This window comes from Hesperophylax consimilis, chromosome 18 (genome assembly GCF_061612785.1).
Source record: "Hesperophylax consimilis isolate HC1 chromosome 18, BYU_Hcon_1.0, whole genome shotgun sequence".
NCBI lineage: Eukaryota > Metazoa > Arthropoda > Insecta > Trichoptera > Limnephilidae > Hesperophylax > Hesperophylax consimilis.
In genome coordinates, this window is record NC_142853.1 from 5,503,572 (window position 1) to 5,525,661 (window position 22,090).

At 34.7% G+C, this 22,090-nt stretch overlaps 1 protein-coding gene across 4 annotated transcripts in view; it reads left to right on the forward strand.

The window, feature by feature from the left end:
• The window catches only part of LOC149415283 (uncharacterized), a 505,487-nt gene that overhangs the window by 331,277 nt on the left and 152,120 nt on the right, over positions 1-22,090 (forward strand). For 3 of the 4 annotated variants that reach the window (XM_089642254.1, XM_089642255.1, XM_089642257.1), the window contains one exon: positions 11,455-11,514. The exons of the other annotated variant lie outside the window; for it this stretch is intronic. In XM_089642254.1, coding sequence (XP_089498380.1) covers positions 11,455-11,514 — 60 coding nt within the window. The remainder of the gene's footprint in view (positions 1-11,454; positions 11,515-22,090) is intronic. 4 annotated transcript variants of the gene reach the window in all.

The following is a 22,090-nucleotide window of genomic DNA, read 5'->3' on the forward strand; positions in this document are numbered from 1 at the left end:
TAAGTAAATTATTAAATTCAATTGTTAAAAATATATAACATTCAAATATTTTATATTATGCAAATATGAAAAATCAATCAAAGTCGTGGGACGATCGCCAATTGGTCGCCCATTTACTCTTCGGACGACCTTTAAGCAACACCAGTTTTAGTAGTAGCAGGTTTTACATCAATTTTGTAACAAAAAAAGCCAAATATTTCCATGTTACGAATAACCTGACAATATTTCAACTCCTTCTACTACCATCATTATTAGCGGAAAATGTTTCTTGTGCCGTGTTGAATCAATAACCTAACACGGATTGAATCTGAAAACTTTTCCACTTGGTTATTAACCTTTACTTTGGTAAATGAATCGCTACGCATTTTTCTAATTGTATTTGTCTTTATCCTAATATCTTTATTATTTTATAAATCGCATGGTTTACATTACGTAACATCGCGGTTATTATATTTTTTTTCAAATTGCTTACCGATGCCGAAAGTTTACAGCGATCATTTCAAAAAGTTCCCTCCCGGCTTGCACGGCGTAATTTCGGAAGCGGAAAAATTGGACCACGAATGTGGAACGATGAACAAAAGATGGACGGGGAAACAGGCAAAAAAGTTATGTACCCAACCGGTGGAAATCTATCCAAACTCGGCAAATATTTGAACCGGATTTTTACAGTCGGTAGTTGCACCGGTTTAATGACAGATTGCCAACAATTTTAAAGTTTAAACATAGACAACTAATACTGTATGGCTTACAATAAAATTCACCGTTGTTTATGGCACAGTTTCACACAATGTTTGAAAGTCTCAAAGGAAAGATTAAGTTTAACAAGTTAAGGGTATCTCATTTCACGGATTAAAAGGCATTGTTTTATTTTTATATTGTATAAATGTCACACTACATCCCTGATGCACTTGTTATATTTACGTCAATCGAGGTTTAATTTATAGTCGCGGTTTGAGCTCTAAACAATGGGATACTATTTTTCATTGCTGCAAAATAAAACTACTTTTGTTCAACTAGAAAAATCCTAAAAATAAAACCCGCTGGTGTATATACGTGTTTTTAAAAATAATTTATTAAACCATTTTGTAGCTTTGGAAAACAAATTTTTTTGTTACTGTTGAAATTATTTTAATATCTATGTTTTGTAATAAAAATATTATATTATGATTTGAAAAAAAAAAACTGGTAAACCCAAACAGTCGTCGCCGAATCAAATTGATAATCTGATCAAGAAAGATTTTCGATGTCTGATACTATATACATTTTATCCGTTAATATCATCAGTGTTTTAAAGCTTTAAACCAAAAATATTTCTTTCCCTTAAAGTTAAAAAAAAATCCGAACAGTGCGTAATATATAATAAATATCGCAAACTTCTTCCTCCCGCATGGCGTTTTATTTTTAAAATCAAATAATATCGATTGTCATATGAGAGATACATAGATACAGCGCGTCCATTGTTCTGGGACGCCCGTATTATGTTATTTATTGTTATTGATGGTCTTTGTCATAATAATTTTCGATTCTGACATTTTTAATGCAGCCAGACCATGCGATGTGGCTTTGCATGGGCGTAGGTATACCAATGTTATATTATATATAATTTTATCATTTAAGCTATATCATTCCACAATGCCAGATTCAATACAACAATGTAAGAAATAATGTTTCTCTAAAATAATTTATGAATATTATTTTTAAAGTTTTTCAAAATTCTTCTCAGTTTTTAAGATTTTTTTCAAAGATAATTTTAAAAGTTGTGTTTCAAAGAGAAGGTGTTTGTTTATTATCTGTTCAGTGATTTGTAATTATTTTAAGGTCTGTGTACACGCACACGTCAAAAAGGCGTGCGGTGAAGTAATTCTTTGTTCTTAATCGTTTCCTATGTATTTGTGAGTGTTGAGTGAACGAAATTAGACTTGTCCTAAATAACACAAACTTATTTTTTTATTGTGAATACGGCTCAAGAGCCCCAACTGCTCCCAACCCCTCTGGAGCCAGTGAGACTATGGCATCCCCAGTTGGGGTAAGTTTTGAGGCTGAAAGTGATGGGGAGAGGAAGGAGATGGGGAAGAGGACGGTTCGGGAGTACCCGGTTTTCAGATCTGGTCTCCAAACACGGTTAAAGCCATTTCAATTCTGAATGGTGGTTTTACACCAGGGCGATGCTGAGAGTATCTTCAACTCCAGAACGCCCTCGTATATTCCCGGATCGACCGCGTGTATTCCCGGATCAACATCCGTACGCTGGGTTTCCCGCCTGCGTTATGCATCCGATCCATATATCCAGATTGATTGATTCACCACCGATCTTTTTTGGATAATTGTTATTTTACCGATCCGATATTAATTGGTTCGTCCCCAATAATTTAAAGATATTTGTTAATTTATGTAGCACAAAAGAACTGCCCTGATTATATATAACCTCCGATAGGAAGGGGTACCAGAAGAATGCGTTATTTTACTGATCCGATCCGGTTCTTAAATCCTTATTGATTGATTCACCACAGACATTTTGTTTGTAATTTTTGTTTTTCTGGAATGAATGAAGCAAATATCCATTACAGATCCTAGCCGCACGGATTTCATTGATTCGCAACCATTTAAAATATATATAATTGTCATTTTTTACAGACTCGATGCAAATGTCTTGATCGATTGATTCGCAATAAAATATTGATGACGAACCAAGTTGTTAATTTACTGATCCGATTGATTGATTCACAATCGACGTGTTTAAGGTAATTATTATTTAGTGATTCGAAACAAACATTTACATTAACTGTTCACCGCCAATATTATTTAGGTAATTGTGATTTTATATTATATGTCCATTCTTCGTGTTTGTTTGATTGAAAACCAATATTTTTTAGGTAATTATTATTTTACTGACCCAATATGTACATGCAGATTGATTGATAGATTCACCGCCAGTATGTTTTTGAGGTAATTGTTATTTTACGGCCGGCAATTGTATATTATCGATTCGGTAATGTATTTCCGACCGTTTCGTTAATATTTTCGTGCGATTAATCGAAACACATCGGCGATAAATTAATAAGCGTCAAAACATTGATGGCTTCGAGTGCGACGTGTTTATGGAAACGATAATTCCGGTGACCCTTTTATGGGCGCCTAGCGGAATATCTGAAATTGAGATTTAATGTATGAAATTAGCAGTTAATGACTCAGCATTAATCACGAAGATATGGTCTGGATATTAATGCCTGTGAATTATTGTGTTAGTTAACGATCAGATTGGAAATTGCGCTAATGCTTTCTACTTCTTGTGATCTAATTATTGCAAATCAATGATTTTAATATTGATTGCTTTAAGCCGTTTTGAGCACGTACTATACAACCTTCAACACACATCCCTAATTCCGTCGACACATTGTAAAGGTCTCGTTTATTTTTAGTACGTATACATTTGCGAACCGAAACGCGAACCGAGGCACGAATTACGGGAAAGGAACGAAGCAACTGAAAGAGGCGTTTCACGCCATTTGTCGTTATCTCGTTCCTTTCCCAAATGTTAAGGTTTAGTTCGGCAGTTGGTGACATAGGTACGTAGCATAACACGAACAATGTTATAGTCTATTTCTGAATTCATCCAAAACTTAGTAAAATTATTGTATTACAAGTTGTTGCTACCGTTTCAAATTTCGTTTCCACAGAATCTAAAAAATTAACAATTTTTAAATATAGATTAAATAAATTGTTTTTATTTCAATATGTACTACACCGCTTGCCTGAATTTGAAAAGATTATTTTTATAATTATAATTGATGCCCATAATATCTACAGTAATTATATTTTTTTTTATTTCACACTACTAATGATATAACTAACGATGCATGATTATCTATACCAGAAAACTTGCATACATTTGCATACTTTGCTTACTTTCACACATTTGTTTTTTTTTTATATTCGTCACTCACAGATTCATTATGAATAAATACTGAGTTAGCTAAATCTATTTGTATCTGGTTTTAAACTACATTGATTTATTTCTATTAAGTTTTCAGAAATGCAAGAATAATACACGAAAGATTATGGTATATATTTGGATTGTAGAGTGAAGAATTTATGCTACCCGCTGTGAATGGTTTTTATCCTTTGTCGTTTCCTTCACTAACCTTTGCTGAAGTATTGGTAATGTTTATTGTAATTAGGCTATTTTATCGCAGATCCATGAAAAATCACGGGATGTTCTGACAAATCCTAAAAAAACAGTTCATATTTTGAAAATGACAATTCTAATAAAATTCTGTTTAAAATATCATATTACAAGTAAGTACTTTATCGCTTGTCCGAATTCTTCAAACAAACAGTTCCAATTTTGAAAATGATTCTTATTTCATTTTAACAGAGTTACGTAGGACAGACACAACCGAAATTAGTATTTTTGTTTGTAATGTAAATGGTGTTTAAGTTTTTGACAAATTGTATCTTTTGTTTTGATCCAGACTGAAACATGACTTTCTTCTATCTACATAGTACCTTTCTGACAAATTTGCAATAATTCATTTGATTTATTCCGCTGATTTAGTGCTTGTGTCTGTCTCCGCTTGCAGTATGGTGCTTCTCCACTAATACATTCTGCGCTCCTAATACATTCTGGTCATCCTCCTTGTTCCCCTCATAATCCTCGTCATCTGCACACCTTCTCACGGCTCTACCCATTGTTTACAAGAGCAACTCGCACTCGACGATTACTCCTTTGTTTGCCGGAGGGCTTACGAAAAATCCTACAAGCCTTAATCAATGCTGGGGGTGAGCATCCGAGTCAAGCTTTACGAAAATTTTCTCTTTTATGATATGATATTAGTCTTTTATGGAGACTCTTTTAATATAAATTTCGTTTTATCAAATACTAGCTGACGTGAACCCTGTGTTGCTCTACATTATTGTTCGGAGTAAAGTTTTGTGAAGTCTGTTGTATCTGAAAACTGTGTGCATTGTAAAGGTTGAAATAATATTATTGTAAAGATTTGAATAACTTACTTACTTTGAAGGTTTTTTCCCTTGATCGTACCATGTCTTCATCAGGCATGAAGAAGACCCCGACATATTCTACCATTCTCTTCTACGTCATACATTCTCCTTACATCCCTTTTTCTTCGTTCATCTCGTACGCCTCATTTTACTACAAATGATCATTTGATTCATGTCTTCCCCAGGCGTCCCCGTCTTTTTCTATTAGTTACTTTATAAAGTATGATGAAATCCACTACATATTATTTGTAACGAATTAAATCTGCAATAACACTAAAAATAAATAAAATATCCCGCGCACTCCGGATTCATAGCAAAGATCTTAACAGCCCCACCACGGAGGACGTCGTTTTGTTTGGTAATTAGATATATACATCTGAGTTCGGTTGCTTTCGTGATGAATTGGGGCCCGGTTTCGTTAAGTGAATCCACCCACCCACCCACAAACGGGACAAATTAACATAGCTGAGTGAAGTTTCCCGTACTAGTTGGTTGGGAACATTCGTGTCATTTCGCGGCATTAGTCAATACCACTGATGCCTCTATTCCGCAGTAGTACAGTTTACCTGGTACAGTGTATTTGGCGGGCATAAAGCGTCATCGCTCTTAATGATAATGCGCTTCGTGATGTGATTCGTTCCCGAGTTTGCGCTGCGTTCGGGGCTAAATGTCATCTAATTAAAACTCGCTTTCAGCTAGTCCCAATCTGGAATCTACATGGGAAATGGGAAATAAACTTACTTCGTTAGGTGAAATTAGAAGTTAGAAAAATAGCCAATTACGGTTGACGTCTCCAGCCGACCGGCAATGACTTAAATTATTCACTGATCGCTTTTCTTGTCTACGCTCGACTCCCATTGGAAACTTGATTACTATAGCGCTCTCTGATTGGAGCCAATTATTTTCTATAAAACTAATCGCATTTATACTTCCGTAGACTAATGGAAACGGTTTTACTCCTTTATCAATTGTATTTATCTCGGGACTATGAATATTTTAGGAGGGAATATTACAAGCAAAGCCTGCCGCTATTTCTGAAATAAATAAAGCGTACCTATCTGCTTCTTATCTGTAAAGTAGAGAGTGTATGTTCCAGCTCGGCTATTTCACTAATATGAATATAAACATTAACTTCCAGATAAGTTCTCCCGCGTTTGTAGGCAAAATAATGATAATTAAAATTTATATTACGTTCTTAGGGAACGCTACTAGAACGGTACTCGAGGATAAATACATTTTTCGAGCATCAATTTGTTTTATTCAACTTTTGATAAAACAAATGTGAAGATACATTATCAATCTTGTAAAAAATTAGTTGCTCCACTTGCGAATGCACGAATACTCCAGAATCTACAAATGTACATTTCAATTCCAACGCTGCTTCGGATATAAATCCGAATTAGAGTGTTCTGCAGCTGCTCGTATGACGTATCCAGGATACGTGACTCGCGGAACTCAGACGACTACCACTACCACTACCAACTGAACCAGTAGTGGTGTGTAGAGTGTGGAGTAGCACCCAGCATCCTGACTATAGACACATTGTCACGTGTTAATATTATATCCAGACCGTAACTAAGAGAGATTACGGCATTATCTCCCATCGCGCATCGTTCGGAATCTGCGAGCTTTCAACACCGACTGAGAAATATGCACCGCATTGTGGAGATGTGCGATAGAGTAAGCTTTCGGGAGAAGTGTTTGTGGAACACTTTATTCACTTGGGTGGCACTCGTGTGCGATTCACACTGTGCGAGGAACATAACACACGGTAGTTTGGGCTGTTTACGAAAGATCATAACACGAACTTCATAGCCCTGCACCCGCTAACTGTGTACCGTGTGCTTGCTTGCATGTTTCAACACCAACTTCTGTGTAAACTGTAAACCATCTGTTACAATGACAACTTTTTAAATTATGAATCCCATTACAATTTTAATTAAAATCCTTCAGCTTTTTCTTTAGGGAACGGAATATTATTAAAAAATACATTTTACAGGGAGAAGCTTGTAGAAAGTTTTTTCTGAATGTATTTAAATTCAAATAACGATTCAACAGTGACTGATACAACATAAATTGATCACGAATGAAGCGAGAAATTTTCTGAAAATAATTTGGAACATAACACTTTAAGAGTTATTAAATAAAAATTGTTCCAATAAAAAAATTAATATTTATTTAGACTTTTACAAAAAGTCAAAAAGTCTCCCATATATATCAAAATCGGACATGTTAAACTGAGACACTATCTAGGTTACTAACAAATCTTTAGAAATTTGTGATCATTAAAAAGATAGTCGCCAAAAATACGGGAAAAAATAGTTAACACTTGAGTTAACAAGTTGAGACTGTTACCATTTTATTTTTCTGTGTCTTGTTCTGTTTCATGTTTCGTTTAGATTTATTAGTATCATCATCTTCAATTATACACTACTTGTACTTTATAATGGGTTTAAGGGAACCTAACACATTTAAATATATGCAAGTTTAAGGTTACATTGTATGATTATGTTGTTGCTAAATAAAAACAAAGGTTTCTTTAAATAAGGCGAATTGAAATATTACACCGAAATCTCAAATTCACCGGCTGTTGTATATTTAATCTGCAACAAATTCACAAAATTTGATGTGTTTTAAATAATATTTCAAACTTTTATAAATTAAAATAAACGTTCATGCACAGCTAAAATATACGAAATAATTAACTTGCGCGACTAATACGACTCAAACTGAAAACTTTTTTAAAATTACATTTGAATTTAGCACGGACTGCTAAAGCCTTTAAAATGTTTCAGAAAAATTCCCTTTTATTTGTTTAAATTGAAATCAATATTATTTAATCAAGTCGGTGCTTAAGGGGGGCATTGACATGGTATGGGGAGGGGTATCCGTGTGTGTTGGTATTTTAACAAGCGGTTACTGCAATTCAATTTCAATTTTATTATTTGTTTTTGATACGTCAATGCTAATGATGGGATAATTGAAAGAAAATAAAGGGCCATGTCCCCCTTCCCCACGATCTCGATTAACTAGAGCGTGAACTTTATTGGTTTGAGGTTCCAAAATCAGGCCAATCAACGTCATTATTTGAAAGGTTGGGTATGAAAACAAATAATGTAGTCTATTTCTGTTTGTATCGGGTTTATTATTGATTAAACACGTTCGTTATGTCATGGGTAGTCAAAATATTGTACTCAGTTTTTTTTTACACAAAAAAAATATTTGACGACTTCTGTTTCACATTACTCCACATTGGTAGATACTATCAATGTGCTAGGCGTTACTTGAAACGGCTTTATCTATGTTTGGTGCCTAGTTATGAACAGCCAGGTTGTTTCCAACTTCCACCTCTTCCCCAGTTCCTTCCAACTTAAAAAAGATCACAAAAACTAGATTTCGTAGTCCCACCAGCTGTTGGGACACTTGTGCGATATAACATTAACAAAAACTGTATGAACTTTGAACAATGGTGATTGTTTACCTCGCCTATGACTGTAGCTTGTTACCTTTACATACAATCTTAATGATCTACAGCCGCGGATAATATATTTCTCAGATTATTTTATTTAGTACGCGATAAAACGATATTAAGCTCTTAACAAATTATCGGGTTTTACTCTCTATATCCGTAAGCAGGCGCTTACTAGTATCCAGATTTAGTTATCTTCGGGTATTATTTTTATACAGGGTGTATCAGAACGTACACGACAGACAAACCAGTGAGTCCAGAATTTATTTGGAGTAAAAATGTAGATGGCATTGGTCTCCGTGTTTTTTTTTCCAATTAAAAACAATAAATTATTTTTTCTGACACACGTCGGCACTGATACGGCCCAATGGATCACGTGATACTAACTTTGTCCCGTATGTTACTGTGCTACTGGAACGAGACGGAGTGCGAATCACGTTACCCGCGGGGCTCTACCCAGTGGCGATGTGTGAAGGAAAAAAATATTTTTTGTTTTTATTTGAGAATAAATAATATCATCGAACAGCGAAATGACTTGTACATTTTTTCTCCAAATATGCCCAGGAATCGCTGGTTAAAATCCTTCGTGTGCGTGCTAGTACCAACTGTATAGGTGCATTATTTACAATATGTAGGGTGTAACGCCTATTATTCGTATCTTAACATGGACATGAATTAAGTCCCGGCGACTCGGCTCGCTGAAGCTTTGGCTCGTACAGTTCTTTATGGGTAGTTAGTGCCTAGTTAGTTACCAGTTAGATATAGCCTGTGTATGGGCAACGTAAAGCGCCGAGAGTGCCTGTAATTCACAACACGGAAAAATTAAATCGACATCCTCCTCAATAAACACGCGATCTTCCGCCGAGGAGTAATTTGTAAAAATGATATGGGGTCCACTGCTAATCCACTGCATATCCACTGTCTTTTAAAATAAATATCAATTGTACTTTTGCCACTAATCTTCTAATAAACGTAATATCAATTACAATGGAGGGTTAAATAGCAAATATGAAAACAATATCCAGTGTTTTTACTATGGTCTCCTTTGCGTGCAAAGTCGTAAACTGTTAAATAAGTGTGTTTATCTAAATTAACCTGCCAGGTAAATATGTTTTCTGAATCTGTTTGTAAATAATAAAATTAAATAGAATCTAGTAACTCATAATTAATTTTACAGCGTCCTTGAGGGATTTTTACACAAAAGCACAATTATTTTTATTACGAAGATAGGAAAAATAAAACATCCCAATTTGTGAGGCTGAATGAAGTTAAGGAGAGGACAGAGAAGCGAAGAGGAAGGTTAGGAAGTACCCCTCTATTCATATCTAGTCATCAAACGTGGCTAAATTCGATAAAGATTTGAGATTTTCACGGCCCAAATTATTATTTTAACTAATTTTTGTGACGAGTCCGAAATGTTTGTTATAAAAGGAGAAAGCGAAATATGGCATAATAACAAAAATATCCGCCACTTCTTGCACATGGTCGTTTAAAACCACGTTTAAATATCACCAAGACAAACGTGGAATATTGTCCACAAGGTTTTTTTATATTAAGTACCCAATTAATTATGTTAATTAAACTTTTATTTGCCCTTGTCGGATTCCGAACCGGGTAAATAAATAAACCTAGTTTACCTCTCTTCCGTAAAGGTACTCCTCTTATACACTTATACTCTTCAGTGCAATATCATCAAAATTAACGAATTTATTGGCAAATGTTTGTTTTGAGAAATCAATCTGTGATTAAATCCGTTGGCTTTACATTTGACAGGCACTTATTGCACACCCCCATTTCAAATTACGTAAGCCTTATTGAATTCTAATTGCTTTCAAATTATACGGTTTTATAACGGTCAGTTTAATTTATTCGCGGAAAAATAGCTTCGCAATCGGAAATGTATTCATTCACGCCTTTTTCTACTTAGCTATCTTATAAATCACATTAAACATCATCTGACTGCCATAACTTGTAGATATGACTACTAATTAGTGAAGGATAAAAATGTTTTGAGAGAAACGAAGTATAATGGTGGAGGGTTATTAGTTCTTATGAATCATTTACACGAATCATTAAATTTCATCGCCGAGAAGGAATATTATTCCATACATCTGCGTGGTTAATACTTAATCAAGTGAGCCCCTTTCGGCCGTTTGTAAGAATGTGTTTGTTTTGTGTTTTTATGTGTAATTAACATGGCTCCACGTGTCAGCAGGATATTTAATGTGGAATACCCTCGCCGCTGGAAGGAAATTTATCTGTCCACGAATGTGGGATAGGTCTCCTTTACGATGAAATTAAGGATTAAGGGCGAAACTCTCTTCTCTCTGTTATTGTTATAATGAATGTAAATATATTTACCAAGGCCGGGGCGCCTGCGGTATCAAAACTTATTTTATTATTCTAGGCATTTTATGTATTGAGTTTATAGGCCAAGTTATACAACGGGCTATAAATTACCCACAACAAGGTTAGGTAACAATTTACAATGCATACGTGCCGGGGATGATGGTAAGTCCAGTGATATTAACGATTGCTGCATGATTTCAGAGTTACGTATTTTGCTTTTAGTCTTATCAACTTTGTATCGTCTTACTTTAATCTTCTGAATGTTACATCACAGCAATGCAACCTGAAACACACACACTTTTTACACTCCTCTGTTTCCACTCAAATTATATTGCCAGAATAATTTATCAATTCATTCATGATGACAATTAATACTTAATTAATTAAATTGCCAGACCGTAGGGTGCATTATTTGTATTCGTTTCCCTTAACCTTGCTTTTTTTTATTATTTTGCACTGCTTGATTATTTTTTATATGGTTACGCCCACGATGCCACGATGCTCGGGTAGCATGTTATCTGAGGAGGTAAAAGCTGCGCTGTCTCCTTGTGTTATTTCCATTACGCAACCATTATCTAACCTCGCACTTAAGTGAATGTTTCCCCGTATAAACCTCTGGTCTCCTGGTGTTTCAGTTCTCCAACGACGGACCCAGCGGGGAGTCCATGTGCCTGCAGGGGCCTGACTGTTTCATGGTGAGTACATCCGCTTTATATGATGATGACCGCTTTCTGCGCTGTAGTTTGCCGAGTGGATTTATTTATTATTTTTGTAGAGTGAAAACCTCCCTTGAATTGTACCTATGTTCTCTCGTGAACCCCTGGCTTCCTAATCAATGATACTCCAGTATAAAAAAGTTTTATTGCGCTTTTTCTCACTCACTCAAAGAGTTGTTTATTTATTTACCTTGCACTTTATCAAGTTTGAATAGAACGATTTAAATTCTTTCAATCTGTTATTCCATGTTGAACCTACAATTTAAAACCTGCTCCATAAACATTCTAACTTATTCACTCTTGTTGTCAAGTTATGTTTATCGTGCACTATGCGTTATACATTGATTTTTAAAACTCATTTGAATCAGATGTGTAAATCTGTTAACAAGACGAGATATAAAAAAACTAATCGTTTCCCTTTCAATCGTTTAATATGTTCGGACGCTCAGTGTTTGAATAAAACGAACATAATCGTTTTACAAGAGTTTCTTTCTAACGACTAGATATCGCTTTGATGTTTTTTCTACGGTCCATATAAACCTACAGTATTGTATATGAAGTTTATTGATAACTGGCTTCATGCTTCATGCTTCATAAGGCTATTCATGGCAATCCTGCACGTGGTAAAATTAATTTTGAAACGTAGAGTATACAATATGCATGTTGTTAGAAGGCAAGATACGAGTGTATGCAGTATGTTGTTACCCGCTGTAAAAATCAAACGTGCCATCTCTTTATTATCGCTGATATCCATTTGTTATTTTCATTGCTCCCAACAGCACAGTTTGTCTCTAAAACATTTTTATTGCAGTTCTTCCCTCCGAATATAAATGATACGTTATCAGCCCTGGGCCACATGTTCCAACCTTTTCCCTCCACCATCCCCACCTCTAACCCCTAAAAATTCCCCTATCTTGTGCAAAAAAACATTTTTTGTACCACTGCAATCTGAAGAAAAATTGGGAGACATTTGCTCTCAGAAACCAACGTCATAACGTCTCATTATTTTGCTTTTTATTTGTTTTTTTCTTTTATCGAATATATTCTGCGAATCGAGATTGTAAGAGCAGGTGTAATGATTCCCTCACATTTCACAATATAATATGATATTCTTGCGAACGAGTCTTGTATTGCATGAAGCAAAAATAAAGGCTTAATCTCATTATAGGTAGCAAACATGTAAGAGTAACTCCAGTGACATTTTAGTAATCGAATCAATTATAGTTTATTACGAAGAAGTTACTCTGATATTTGTAATTCCTTATTATCTTTGTATATTATATCACAAATGAAAGAGCGTTTACCAATGCATAGTGGGATATCTTTAGATATGTCATTAAGACAGTAGTTATAGGCCTTAGTCGTAAGTCACCAGATAAAAGTCTTAGATGTAAGTCACTGGTTTTAAGTAAGTAGTTATGCGCCTTAGTCTAAGTTACTAGAAATAAGTCTTAGTTATAAGCCAGCAGTATTTATTATCTAAAATATATTTGTACAGCGCCCTTGTGGTGATTTTTCAAGAAAATGGAAATTAGCCAAATATTGTTATTATATGTTAATTACAATGCGGTTAAAACCTTTCATGCTTTTAATATTCCTCTTGCCTGGATTTAATACATCGATGTGTGTTTTTAAATTCTATTTACAGTTTAATTTATGAAATATGTTTTGTTTCCTGTCAGAATTCACAGATTCTTGTAGACAATCTTTCCTTTTGCGTATCTCGTCTCCTAGTCTGAATGACAACACCTTTATTTTAGTTGCCTGTGCCATTGTGACAAGTTATATTCAGAGAAAATAATAATAACTCCGGTACGTTTAGACTCATCTGAACGTCTTTACATATAAGTAGCTTTCATACTTTTATTTATATAACAAGATTTTTCTGCCGAAGCGAAAGCAAGGCCTCTTTTTATGATCTATACTTTATTGTTTTAAGAATTTAGAAGAGTAAGTCTTTGATTGCTAATATTCCCTTGTATGCACTTTTACGCCAACTACTTGTTCAGATATTAAGCAGTGCTTTGGTGTTTTTTAACCTTACCATACAAAATTAGGAGTAAAATCAAAATTAATACTCCTTTTTATTTTATTTTATAAAAGCAGCAAACATATTTTAACCATGATTAATATCGTACAAAATTCAGGTGAAGCTTTTCACACAATTTAAATTATGCTAAGTGTACAATGTGCGTGCCGCTAAAACTCAGAAACGAGTCCCAGTACGATCAAGGGGTAAGTTATATGGTGTGGCAGCCCTCTATCCCCCATCCATTAAAAAAGTTCCCGTTTTTATTTGAAGATATAAGGGCTGGAAGTTTTGCCCTCTAGAAATTTCTAAAACAGTCCAGAACATTCAAGAGCATCCCGCAACATTCCAGAACATCCTGGAACATTATGGAATGTTGTGAAATGTTCGGAAATAGTCTGGATCGTTCGGGATCATCCCAGATAATAATGAACTAAAAACGGGATTACAGGCCGTTTCCTGATAAACTTATAGTAAATTCGTGATCGTGACAATACATTGTTATCTCTAAATAGTATAAAATAAAGTCTGTTCATGCGCTTAGTTCTTCTTTACTTTGCAACGGAGTTTGATGGGGTTTTCACTATCATTGAGAGAGTTTCTTCCGGAAGGTGGATATTCATGGATATTATATTTATTGAAAGTAGAGAAAGTCGAGCAACGTCATCTAGTATTGAATAATTATTACTGTGGCTGGAATTTTGAAGCTGGGGCGGTGAACTTAAAAATCAGTATAGTAATTTAAGAAATGCGCTTTCCAATTTACCGATTGTATCGTATCTAGTTTTAGATTTGTGAGAATTTTTGAACTTAGAATTATTTACAAAGCTATTAGAATCTAAAATGTCTGTTCTTCATTGCATTCCGCTGCCGACGGATTTAATTCCTTGCCTCTGAGTAACCATCCCTGTTATCCAAAGAACAATATATTGTCTCCAGTCTGCTACCATATATCTCTATTACTAAACTGTCAAACGGCATGGCAAGAAGCGAGTTCTCTTAACATCTGAGCGCCTCTGAACAATCTTAATTCGCTATGACAAGGCTCATTCAGTGAAAGTCCAATTGCTATTCTTAGGTCGCCTCGCATTGCTTTGTGAAGGGCAATTTGTCACCGACTTCTAAAGCCGGTATTGCAATGTTCCGATCGACGGAGAAAGGATACTTACGAGCATAACTGACTTTAAATAGAGATGACTACAAACTGGACGTTATTACGTTCAATCTACTAATTATATAGTACCTGATTATTACCTGGAAGCCTCTAAGGTAAGGTATTCATAGATCGGGTTGTTTCATCTTTCGATCGTTGAGATCAAAGATAATACAATACTATTTGTATTCTGTCATCTTTCGTTGAGACATATTTACATTTAGCATCCATTTCCAACATTTAAAACTAAGATAAGCATTCCAAACAGCATTTAAAAAGAAAGATAAAAGTTGACTTACGGAGTAATGAAGTTGTTTTGGAGAATTACAAATAAAATAAAATAAGAAGAAAATGGTAACAAATTTAAACTTAAATTACAAAAGTAGTATTTTCTTAAAATTTTTAATTTTTTAAAAAGTAATTATGACCTTAGTAATAAACGTGTTTTAAATTTTACACAGCTGATTCGCAACTATTTATTTAAGGTACATGGAATTTATAATTGAGGGGTATATGTATGACGATTGCATAAAATACCACAGTAAAAAAATGAAATTTGACGAGATCGTGGTTTAAGGACGAAATGACTCGTCTTAATTTAGTCAGTCAGCGAACTACCCGGAGCCGGAGAGACTATTGCACTCCCAAAATTGAAGAAAAAATAATTGGAGGAAGAGCAAAAGAAAGTGTAGAGTTGTTTTGTTAGTATATCCTGGAAAAAAAGTTCCAAACTTGAAAATCCACCTTAAAACTTTTCTTTCAGAAAAATCCGTAAAAGTTCACTCCATTTGTAGATATCAATGTACCGTGTGTAAAGTATATTATTCGCTTGCCTAGATTCAAAAGCTCGTGAGAGCGGCATAAGAATTTGTCTTCTCAGGTGCGACAAGTCTCGCGGTATTCCGATACACATGTACGTGTGTACATAACCTGCAGAACCTACCATCTCCTTATGGCAAAACCAGCCGCTAGCATGCTCTTTACAGCCGGGAATGTTAAATGCGCATGCTTAATGCTATATTCGTGAGGATTTCATGTTAAATTATTTAGCTTTCGAAATGTGCACGCGCGCTGCTTGAGATTACAAAAATGATCGATTAAAATCGACACTGTTAAACTACTGTACTCTCGTTTGTGGACTGTGAAGAACAAATCGAACGTTTTTCTTTAAAGTATGATTAATTAAATATTAATGGCGTTTTAAAATTTGTGTTGTCTACCTTGCGATTGCATAAAAACAACGACCAATTTTATAATAACGCAACTTGTGTAGTTGCAAATTTATTATTATTTTTAGTAGTTTTCAGAATGAACTAAGGTAACTTAAGGGTCACTAAGGCTCCGTAGTCAGGTTTCAAAAAGAAGAAGAAGATGACTTGAAAGGGTGAAATTTAAATACTTATGTTAAGTTAATATTAAAAAACGATAATATTTAAATGAAAATTGTGAAAATATTTAATAAAACGCTTCTCGTTTAAAATAGATCAAAACTTTCTTGACAAATGCCTAAGTTGTATTTAAATACACTCTATGATTTTTTCATATATATATATACCATGTCAAATAACAGAACAAAATGTGTTTTAATAATTTTCGGAGAAAATTTGACGATTTTTTTCAATTGAGGTAATTTCACTTAATTACCGTTTCGGCTCTACAGATGTATAGAGATTATCTTAAAAAACAACAGATATTTTTTTCAGGAACTTAAAAACAGTGTTCAAGAGAATTACCTATGTCATAAATCGGTAGAAATTTGGAATGCGGGGGCTTAAGTTAATGAGGATTTGAATGTTGTCTAAGTAGATGGGATTGGTCAATAGTATGGGGGAGAAGCTAAATCTGGAATGGTAGCATACGTTAAATTTGATAAAGTTGTCCAGTTTTATATGCAATATTCTCTAATTGCATCTTACAATAAATTCGTTCGAATGACTTCGTAATTGAATCAGTTTTCTGATTATGTACATCACTAGTTTACAGTCGGCACTTTATTTTTTTAATCTGATAACACCGACATTACCTCTTTAGATAGTAGAAATCTATTTTGAGGTTTAGTTTACCTTTTTTGCAATCACTGCAGGTACTACTGAATGGTATTATATTCGTTCACCTCGGGTCAATCCAATTCAAATAAATCAAGAAGAGAAACGTTCACGTTGTCAATCAATGGCAGATAATCTCGTATCTGTCTCGCGTGATCAACAGTGCTATTTTCATGGAGCACTTTATGTAATTACAAGCAATGCACTCACCATCAGAACACTAGAAAGGCCAAACGATTGACGTGTGAAAATAATAAATTGCGACTGAATGATTAGAATGCTGTAGAATGGTTTATTTATTCACCTGTCTATATTAAGACGAAGCAAAATAAAATAAAACACACTTTTTGGCAATGTGTTTTTCTTGCATAAATCAAAACAGGCGGCTGGTGTTGAGGAGGAATTTAAACCTTATCGCCATCTATATAAGGAGTGTTATTGTTAGCTGCTCGATTCCAAATGTTGCACGTTACATTGGCGTGTCCTCAAAATACCCCGGATAGGTGAATTCGGAGATCCATTCTTGATCGATTGGCCAAAATGAGACAAATTATACTTGATACAAAAGTTAATAATTCGAAATCACGAGTAGCTAGAAATAGGTGATTAACTAACTGAGGATTATTGGAAGATATTATAGTAGTGATTGAAGCCACACTTATTGAATCAAAAGAGTGCAATGATGATTACCAACCTCCGTCTGGAGAGGTCACCAGATGAAGAATGATTGGTCTATGATATGTCTTGTGTCTTGTAGCTATTCAACTTGTTAGAAAGTTCACGTCACATCTCCAGACATCTTTCAAATAACACGTTTCTAAATTATTACTTAATAACTACCACGCTAGTTTACGACAGGGACATCATCTCTTTGAATAGCAACAGGCCATTTCGTTCCCCGTCTCGAAAATATCTGCCACTAAACATTCCAGTTCTAAAATATCTCAGCTGTGTAATATCCAATTAGTTGATCGTCAAAGTCATAACCCTTTGTATTTGTAAGTTATTTAACTACTACCTTATAATCAAGCGTGTCACTCTTCTTTGTAGTTCAAGCATTTTTAAACGACGTACAAACGAGTTGAGTCAAATATTGGACTAAAATATCTTATTGATTTTGTTTGAATAACTTTTTTAACCCTTCAAACCTCTGGCTTATTCACTGTTATCTTAAAGATGCTTTCCTATAGTCAGAGAATTTGTGTGTTCCGCTTCTCAATAAAATTAAAATAAATGGAATATTTCTAAACGTATCCAAAAACTATAGCTTTTGAAGTTTATATCCGTCATTTTAATATTAATCATTGAAGACGAAGATAATAAAAAGAAACACGAAATAGAACAAGATCTTACTTAGATCACTGCAGAAAGGTATTATATATTTGTACAGCGCCCTTGAGGTGATTTTGCACAAAAATGGCGCTATCCAAATCATACAAAAAAATTGAGATCACAAAAATGACTAAAAAAAATATGTCACAATGGTCGAGTGGGTTGAGGCGTTAAGACAGAGATCCTGGGTTCGATTCCCAGATGCGAACGTTAACTTTCATGTTTCGTTTAGATTTATCAGTAATACGTTTTTGTTCTAATTAATTTAGGTATTTTTTATTTTTACATTTTGATAATGCCTTCGAAGGGAGATACTGTTAACTAACTACATCATACCGTTTCACAGCAGAGGTAGGCAGAGAGGACGGACCGCCAAACAACTCGGTCTTGGCACATAATTCTTGCCTCATTCACATTCATACATACTCTTCTATTACTCTGACTCTTGACATGACCCGACTCAAGTATCGATTCACTTGATCGTGCCATGTCTTCTTCGGGCGTCCCCGACTTCTCCTACCATTCACATTTGCATATATTCTCCTTACACTCCTTCCTTTGCTCATTCCCTCTACATGCTTTAACCATATAAGCGTCCCTTTCTTAATCTCTCACTACGCTTACATCAGCCTTGCACTCTTTGCGAATTTCCACATTTGATGGACAGTGTTTGAGGGAGACTTGCACCGCAGTTAGAGAAATAGTTTCATAAGTCCGTTACTCTTGGACACTCTAACCCCCATATTCCTATCCACCCCTCATATCAGTTTCCTTTTCAGATCTTCTTTTCCTTTCTCCTCCCTTTCCTAAAAAAAACCCACACAACATCCTTACAGATGGCATAGGCCCTTAGTGAAATCATTTTCCTCAGAGTGTAGCTAATGTAAAAAATAATTAAATAAAAAACCTTCTCACTCTCACTATTATATTGTTAATCTGATAATATAACCTAACTCTCAGAATGCCTACGATAGAAGCGGTCATTAAGTTCATATTAATTTAGGAAGCTTATGTTTAATCCAAAAGGTAGGAGACAAATGTCTTGGCTGCGAAATATACGAGAGTGGACCGGCATTAGAAGTGTGGAGGAGCTATTCCGAGCAGCGCAAGGCAAAGAGACATTTTCTAGAGTGATCGCCAACGTCGGGGGGACCTGATACGGCACATAAAGAAGAAGAAGATGTTTAATCCACAGAATGTGTTGTAAAAAATCAAATTATGGATGTTTTTCTCTCTTCTAAAAATCTTGAATAGAATTCGGAATATGACGTTATCTCACTTCATTCGTTTTGACAAATATCCCGAAAACTCTCAATGTAAAAATGTTTTTTGTTTTGACCGCATTTCTCTGATAAATTGCTGAAATATGCTCATTTTGAATTCCTTGCACGTTCCCGAGACAGTGCTCTTAATCTTGCATCCCTCTTTATCGACGGCCTCCCATTTGCGAATTGGGCTGATTAATGTCGAAAGCCTCCATGTTCCACATAATATAGTACATTTATATCCCTGAAATATGAAAACAGAAAATGTCTCCTTAGCGGAAAGAAGCACGAGCCATCAGAAGAGTGATGTAAATGGATAAGAATCTCACAGTGAAGAACTCCACGATATCATTCTATGACTTATCGCGACTTGCATGAAAAACGACGTCGTTACGACGAGAAAAAGAACTCCCGTTGTAACGGCCGCTAGACACCGTTAAGGAAAACTGTCAAAAACACTGCGCCTGCTAATTTAACGATCAGATAAAATGATTCGGGGAAATATAAAATAAAAATATAATAAAAAAAGATGGGGAGAATGTTCCCTTTGCTTTTTTTCCGCCATTTCTCCGGCTTTTTCTTCTTCCCCCAATTACTGCATTTGTTTTGCGGACAGGTGTATATAAATTATATCCCCGGTAGTGTTCAACAAATCTGTCACAAACATAAACTAAAAGGTGAAACGAAATATGATTCTTTTTCTCTTTCTTCCTGATGTCACGTGGTGAGATAAACATTATCGAGTTAAATACGTCGTTTTTACTACCCTATTTTCTTGCAAATCATGTTTCAAGCCAAATATCAACATGACATACAATTTTTTTATCCCGTTTATTTTCATTCATGGCAAAAAATAATATTATCTCTGGTATTTTTTTTTTATTTAGGGAAAAAATACGCCAGTCAGAATCGCGGGAAATTTACCTCAAAAAATATTAAAATTCCTGAGGTGGCTCGAAGTGTGATTTTCGTAATATACCTGGGATAATCGTAAAATCACTCTTAGAAATATTCACTCTGCATGTTAAAGTTACGTATTCTGGCAGCGTCTGTGCGATAGCGTAGTATCTTAAGAAATGTAAAAGACTAGATTTTTGCAATGATTCAAAACATTTTATCAAACTAATAATATGTATTCAGATTTTAGTAATAAGCATGGTCACGTGACTAAAAAATTTTCCCGGGGCAAATAATAATAAGGCACCCGAAAAAAATCCGAAAAGAATTTTAATACTTTCCTATTATCTGACACACTAATTTAGGTTGTTTGTAATGTGCGTTACTGTCTCATCAAGTTTGCTTTGAATTTAAGTATCATTTTAAAAATTGGAACTGTATTGTGATTTTTCACGGGTACTGCTTTAGCAATTTAATATTTTAACAGAAAATTATTTTAAATGTCTGTTTCAAAATTGAAATTAAAATATCCCGTGATTTTTCACGAATCTGCGAAAGGCGATAGTTACTAAATAAATACATATTTGATTGATATTCTCTTTTACGTGACATTCTTCTTCTTCTATTCCTTTTTTTCTTCTACTCACTTTTTAATTTATTTTTAGTTTTTCTTCTTTTGTTTTATTTTTTTTACTTTAAGCTTTCATTTTGGTGTCTTTCCCTGGATTCGTTTATTCTATAAAAAAAATTAAAATACGTGAAACTAACCTGAAAGTAGCATTTGTGTAGCGAATGATACTATCCACTTCGAAGTTATAATGAGACAACCAATTCAAACTTTAAAAATCTACAAAAGATTTTCTTGGAGGAGTCAGTCTCAGGCGCTTTCAAAACTCATCTCAGCACCTCAACTTTGTAGTTATCCCAATAATGTCATATAATATTTGATGAGACGAGCACTATTGCCATAAAAGACCGCCAGCGCTATGTCGGTGACACGAGAAATCATTACCGCGCTCAACGGAGGTGAAAATTGCCTTTACATTTTAAGGAGGGAGGCTTCATCGGGCGGATCTTCAGGTTCTCGTGGGGTTAGGGGTGGTGGTGGCGGGTGTGGGGGTGGGGGTGGGGGTGGGGGTGGGGGTGGGGGTGGGGGTGGGGGTGGGGGTGGGGGATGGCACCAAGAATTATTGGCAGGTTATTGAAAGAGACGTTTGATCTCCTTCTACATCCAACAAACGAATCAGAATTGAAAACTGATTGGAATCCCAGGCTTTTGTTGCTTATTCAAATGTTTTTTTAAAGTCAGCTAAAATAATTTTTTCAAATTTTATAATTTAGATCTTATAAATTTTTTTACAATTTCAATTCCATATTTTATACTTTTACCAGATGAAGTCCCGGATTTATTTTTTTTATAAATTATGTGTTGACAGTAATTTTTCTTTCATTAAGTCAAAATTCTGCGTTAAGAGGGTGGTAAAAGTGTGAAAATGGAGGTGATTTTTCTAAATGTCATGTACCGTGTCCTTCCTCTTGTTTTGAAGTTAAATTATGCAAAATGTCATCAATCTTAGAATAAAACTGTAGATTTGTATTAAAAAAACTCGCAGAAGCTCTTCTTTTTTATAAATAGACAGATGATAATATAAGTTATAGATCATAAAATAGTAGAATTAATTGCAGAAAATGAACAAAAGGCAGTCGTGGATATATTTAAGGAGCTATTTTCCGACATACATAAAAAATAGTCTCTATAAACGTCAAGACAAACTGTCTATTGGTTTGTGACGTTGAAAATGTCAACAGTCTGTGAAGCATCGTTAAATAGAAG